Raw genomic sequence first — 7055 nt, 5'->3', positions numbered from 1 at the left:
ATAATACTGTTATTAAAATAATTAAAATTATACAATTTTAATAATTCATATGTAAACATATTTCTGGCTACAACATTTTGGCGCCCCTAAAATACTGGCGCCCGGGGCAGTTGTACCCAAGGGCCCCCCTAAATGCAGCTCTGCACATTGGAAATGTGATTCCACGGAATTCGTAAAACTTTAGATCGTATTGTATAAGAAGATACCATCTAGTTCCATAATTATCAAGGGCCCCACCAAAAATGTTGCCCAGGGCCCCAAAATATGTCGTGCCGTCACTGGGTATTAAGTATTAACTATATCTATATAGTATAAAAACTTTGAAAATCTAAATTTCTGAAAAAAAATAGGGCAATCCAAATCCAGGCACATATTATTCAAGAAAATATTATTTTACTGTGCATGTATGTATATATATATATTGAAGTATTGAACGTAAAGTATACTATAATATGTTTTTAACGGTCAGAATAATAAAAAAATCCGGAAAAAAATATATGGTCACTCAGCCGAAATAATGTATTTCCTTATAAGTTGTATGCACAGTAAATTTTATACCCAACGCTTTTTAAAGCTACTGGGAATTTAAAACTTTTACCGCAAAACCATATCCATTTTTCCATCAGAAAAGATGCTGATATTTGAAAAAGGAGCTTTTTTACTACCCTAAATGTTGATTTCAGGAAAAAAACACTCATCGTTGTAAATACAATACATTAATTTGCTTCGCTCAAAATCTAAAAATAAGTTGTATCATTTATTTTTACTGTAATAGTTTGAATTATAAATTATTTTGTGTATAATAAAATAAGTACAACACAATTATTTACATCTAAGGTGTGAAATTAACATAAAATATTGCAATAAATAAATGTTTTATGCAAATAACACAATCAATTGTATATTTATGTTTGCTTTGTGAATATCTTATAGATTTAATATGAGACTTAAACATGATAAACTTAGTAATGTATAATAAACAATACTAACTGACAAAACAAAATTGTTCACTATACCAGACAAAGCACAACAAAAACAAAATAGTTGTGAAAACATAAATGATTTAAGCACTATTGTGTATGAATATTTTAAGACATCAAAAAAAATGTACACTAATACTCAACGATTAACTATAATGTAGTTACAATTAGTAATACAGTAATAAATATTAAATAATTTGTATACTACACATATTAAGTACCTTTTGCATGATAAGAACCATTTTGTAAGATACAATATAGTAAATAATAATAGAAGAGTTCAACCATTATGAACACGTCTTATCACATTGTATAGTAAACCTACATACCATGTATCAAAGTTATATTCATTATAGTAGGAAATATTTTTATATTAGATTTACAACAAATTTTCTTGATTTAGACATATTATTTGTGATTTATGAATATTGTTAAATGCCTATGTAAAAAACTATTATTGCCCTCCAACATTCATAAATAATTTTCACTGGAAATCATATAACTTAAATATTTTTCACAAATATTAGTTTAAATGTTTTATATAACAAATAATTTGATAAATTAAAATATTATTAATATTGTTTTTTTTAATAAAAGTGCACAATTTTTAATACCAAATTAAAAATTTAACAACTGTTGTTGGACTTAAATTCAACAGTTAAAAACAAAAAATAATACAACATTCTTTTTTTTAAATATAGTTTTAATTAAAAATGAAATTTAAGTATAATTTAAAAAAAATACATAATAAATTTAGGTACCTATAAAAAATAAGAAAAATTATACATGTAATTCAGTTGGACAAAAATGATTTTCTATGAAAAAAAATTAATACATACATACAAATAAATTGTTAGTTGTATACAGCAGATGATGTTTAGGAGACGAAAGATGGGGTTTTCGAGAAAATTTATCAAATAATTGATACATGGAATATAAAAAAAAAAAAACACATTGGTTTATTATTGTGTCTTTTTTTTAAATCTATCTCACGGATCACGTAGATTTTACTTTCTTGAATACACTATCCCAAAACGATTTCCATGTGTCTTGAACATTTTTAGCATATTGCTGTACAGTTGGATTTGCTTTAACCCATTTGTATGATTTAATAGATGCTTCAATACTGGTATGAACTGCCTGATCAAAAGAATTCCCAGCTTGTAGCAGATAATAATTGACTTTAGAAGCTACCTTTGGGTCTAGATTTGATGTAACTGATCCCCAAACAGGCAAAAGTTTAGCTTTGACATTACCATATGCTTTCTTGTCATAGTATGACAAGGCATACAAGGATAAACCGATCAACACCGCAAATAAAAGTGTGTACGAAATGAGCATGCCGAAAAATCCAAAAACTAAATAAATAAAATTATATTTAGTACACGAAGATATATTAAATTATGTAATAAAAAAATACCTTTAGATACAAAACCAGCTGGTTTCTTTTTGGGTTTGGTCTTATTTTTTGACTTATCATTTTGTACACCATTTGGAGAAGCTTTGCTATTTTTCTTATCCTTCTTCTTATTTTGTTTGTCATCTAAGCAAAAAGAAAGTTTTCAAACCTGCATGTGTGTAAGACTAACGAGAAGACTAACAAGAATACCAGAGTATAATATTGAAAACAATTACCTTGCTTTTTGGAATCACCCTTCAAATACTGAATCGCGTTGGCAGCTGCTGACTGGCATTGTGCATTGTTTTGTGATGGTCCAACTGCTTCGACCAGTTCTGGTTTCAACGGATTGTTGTTCAAGTTCAAGTGTTTCAACTGTTTTAGTTTACTTAAGCCCTTGGGTAGATCTTTGATTTTGTTGTTGGCTAACGACAGGAAAGCAAGTTTTTGCAATGAACCAATATCAGCAGCCACACTCTTAATCTGATTGCCGGATAAATCGAGCTTTACCAGACTGGGCAATAATGAAAAAACATTCTGCAAACATTCAGTTACAAAGGTATATAATATTATAGAGTTGTGAATTATAAGATATAAATAAAACCATTACTGACAGAGTACTATCAATGGCAATGAGCACTTACGTCTGTTGAAGTGATTTTGTTGTTGGATAAGTCCAGATGAGAGACTTTCAGAGGAGCCTAGAAAAAGATTACACAACGATTAGGACGTATATGGGTTTGCCTTGTTGGCCAAAAGTTCGTTTGTAGGTTAATGCGAAACGGCGGTGTTGGCATATTGTCGAGATGTGATTCTCAATACACATCTAGCCGGACGAAGCCGTTTGCGAAGCCAACACTTACGATTTCCTTGGCGGGTATCTCCGTTAGGTTGAGACCGCTCAAGTTCAGCTTGTTGTTTTTCACCCTGTCCTTAATGTTGACCACGGTCATTTTTTTTCGTTGTGGGTAGGTGGTTGTAGACTCGCGTGCGATAGGTGTAGGTACGTCTGTTTACGTGTATGAGCTGTAGTATTATGTGACTATGACTGTGGACCGGTGCAAGACTCTGTGCAAGACGCACGGTTACCGTTATTGCAGTCGTGTAATGTTGAACAAGCACAAAACCGTCGCAAAGCCTCAGCGCGTGTGGGTCACGGGTTCGTCGGACGCAGCGGTGAGCCGTAAAGTGGAAAGAAAAAAAAATCAAATTGTAAACACACTGGATTTCCGATACACGTATATCAGTGTTGGTTTGACACGTGTCAAGAGTGCCAACATTGCGCGTTCCCACCGGTGTCCGCCGGGTTGGTGTCGTTGGTTCGAAAGTGGTGATTCCTTGAAGGGTTGTGGTGGGGGGAAGGCGGCGTATCGCACGACTACCACGTCGGCGGAGAACGGACGTTATTACTTATTTAATTTTCCTGCCGCCCGACAGTATCGTCGCGCGTACAATCTTTTTCTACCGTCGTCGACGATCGGATTATTGAATCGCCACGTTCTTAAATTTCTATCCCAAACACAGGTTCAAAAAACAAACCAAAACAATCAATATAATATATTATATACTATTTCGCCTCAAAACCGAATAAAAACTAAAAAAATTATAACTGATCGCGAGATTTTCTTTAACATTTATAACAGCAAACCTTAGTGCCACGTTTCTCGATCTTGAGTCCCCTGTTGAATGGATATTACGTTAAATATAACTATGTCTGTTGTAGTATAAAATATTATATAAAAATAAATATTATATAAATTATTATTATATTATTATAATTTAGGTACACTACATTACTACAGCGGTAGATTGGTTAAACATTTCGGCCGGGGAAATTACCACGTGTCTGGTTCACCGAAAATATTATAATTATTAATTAATAATAATTTTCCATAAACAATTTTTTTTTTTTGAATTTTCTTATTTAAAATTATATTTAATATAATATAGGTACGTAAGTATGTGAGAACATAAATTTTGTTTATGATTACCTAAATTATCAACTAGATTCACTTTCCTACCAGAAAAGATGTAGAAATAGAAAATTAATTAATTTTTACTGCCTCAAAAAGTGATGATAATCACATTTTTTTTTTGCAAAACACGTCTTGACATAATCAATACATCATCGCTCCACTTTGAATTAGAAATATTGAAGCAAATTTTATCAAATTATTTTCTTATATTAGGTATGTACTATGTTCTACGTTGGTAGAACAAATAACAACATAATATGCTATGAATATTATTTTATTATTAACACAGAGCCACAGTAGTATTATATTATAATTATATAATACCTAGGTCTGATTGATGCACAGATCAATTAATAATTATGTTATCGAGCCCGTAATATGCCAGTACCCAGTCATCGATCTATAAACTAAATAATGGACAGCGCTTCCCACACCGCCCTGCCTATGGTTAATCCAGACGACATAACTGAGAGAGAAAACATAACATTTGAGAGAGAAAAACCATGTTTTGGGCTATATATGTTTTAACACAATGTAACGGCCTAAAACCACTCTTTTATCTTCCAACAATCCCTTCTGGTGATTTCTCTCTATGCGCTGTCTATTAGTTTATACTTTATAGGTCTATGTACTCAGCCAACGCTTGGCACATTTTTACTGGCTGGCCCGGCTTGTTCACTATTCATTAGGCACCCGTAGTATGCAAGACGTACCTACTATATAGTTTTCCTGTACTATAGTGCTGTACTATATACAATTTTAGCTAGTACTGTGTCCGTAAGGCAGTGGTTCCCAGCTCAATACTAGGCACGGATCACTTTTGTAAATTTTACACCGTCACGGACCACGACTAAATTCCCCCCCCCACTATACTTTTATAGTCTATACCATATTTTTTTTTATAAGTAGATAATACAAATGAGAACCACCAGTTGGGATTTGGGAACCACTGCCGTAAGGGCTAGCCAACTGTTGGGTAGCCATTCAGGTGCATTACTGCGCCCTTTGTGAGTGTCGGCGTAAGTCATAAATTTCCAATTGGGATGTTGGACAGTTTAAAATAAAATATAAATTAATTCATCTATAACTACTTAATGCAGCCAAAATGACATACAAAACCATGATACAAGTATACGAAAACAAACAACGTAGACATGCAGTTAAATATAATCAAATAATTTGTGTTCCAAAAGGGCAAAAGTACAGCGGGTCAGAGTTTTAATATGAGGATCGGCCCACTGGATATCCCGGTTAATATAGAAATGATTGTAGACTTTAATGATAACCGATTGTTTCTTATTGCATATTTACTTTTTAGTCTTCCTAATTATTTTTATTTTTTATAGGTAACCGAAGTTTTACTTGACCATAGATTTATGATACCTATTGAATAATTTAATAATAAAAAACTTATTTATTATAATCGTAGAACAAAAATCATTGTATACCTCTGGTATGTATAGTGTACAATAATTGAATAATAAGATCGGCTTCAACACCTGCAGGTGATTTTCTTCGTGGCCCTCACAAGTATTTTTTTAAATTAATAAGCAATAAAATCGTTAAAAAAATATTTAGGTGAAGCCATTTGAAAAATGTCTCTGTTGGACCCAGCAGGTCACTTTATACCCCATACTGGCTAAACCAACACTGGCTCAACGGTTATATACGTCAATTTTATATAAAATAATCTCGTGCTCAATCACGATCTTACCAACAAACAAACAAAACAAAAATGCTATAATTTCAAATTTCAATACATATTTAAAGACATTTACAAGGTCCTTTCTCATGTCGACATGGCGCATATACGACAAAGTGCAAACCGTACTAAATAATTTCATAGATTATACATAGAACATTATGTAGATTATACGCATGAGTTAAAATACAGTAACTGTGTCTCCTGACACATTCTGCGACCCTTGAAAATCAAAGTGTGTCCCCTTAATGACAAATGTGTGTCAAATATTAATGTGTATAAGGTATACCACTAAGGTATATAAAAGAGGGGCGAATTCTGGGTGTTACAACCCCTACAGGTTTTTTTTTTTTGCTTTAGAAATCTGTAAAAGCCCAAAGGTATAAGACGTGTGCCCCTGAAATCAGATGTATTTTAGACTCTGAATTTATACGTAACTAATGAACTAAATACATAGGTATGTATGAATATAGTATGAATTATTGAATTATGATACTACCTATATTTTTATACCGTTATTTTACTGTTATAACTGCTGTAGTGCTGTATAGTCGTATAGATAATCTTGACAATTTATCAAAACCACAATTTCATAATTTTGGTATATTATGTCAGTTAAAACTTATAAGTTTAATAATTATTATAGACTCTACTAAGCTACACAATTTAATCACAATATCACATATAATAGAAGTTGTGTACATTTTTCATAAAAGAATTTTTTTTTGATATTTAGATAAGTATAAATAATATTATCAAAACGATTTTATCAAGAAAAAATCTTATAGGTTTTTACTACGATTAAAGATATCTTTAATCGTGGTTCTTACAGTCATCAGGGCCCAGTGGCGTATTTAGGAATTTGTTATGGGGAGGGTCCAGATAATTTTCAGAAAACAGAGCCGTGGGGGGGGGGGGCAAAGCCTCCCACACCACCCAATTACTCTTTATTAAATAAATATACCATATTTTATAAGACGATTTAACATTTTTGAGTT

The 7055-nt window shown here is 32.0% G+C and overlaps 1 protein-coding gene across 1 annotated transcript; it reads right to left on the bottom strand.

Moving 5' to 3' along the window:
• Positions 1-1665: 1665 nt before the first annotated feature.
• Positions 1666-3495, bottom strand: LOC100160017 (leucine-rich repeat-containing protein 59). Its single transcript, NM_001293336.1, is given in 8 exon segments — positions 1666-2338; positions 2401-2410; positions 2412-2426; positions 2428-2459; positions 2461-2523; positions 2616-2916; positions 3024-3080; positions 3243-3495. Coding segments are annotated over 8 exon segments (930 nt in total). The 5' UTR covers positions 3333-3495; the 3' UTR covers positions 1666-1976.
• Between the last annotated feature and the right edge of the window lie 3560 nt (positions 3496-7055).

Source organism: Acyrthosiphon pisum, chromosome A2 (assembly GCF_005508785.2).
Source record: "Acyrthosiphon pisum isolate AL4f chromosome A2, pea_aphid_22Mar2018_4r6ur, whole genome shotgun sequence".
Classification (NCBI taxonomy): domain Eukaryota; kingdom Metazoa; phylum Arthropoda; class Insecta; order Hemiptera; family Aphididae; genus Acyrthosiphon; species Acyrthosiphon pisum.
The sequence above is the reverse complement of the archived record's forward strand: the minus strand, read 5'-3'. Positions and strand labels throughout refer to the sequence as shown.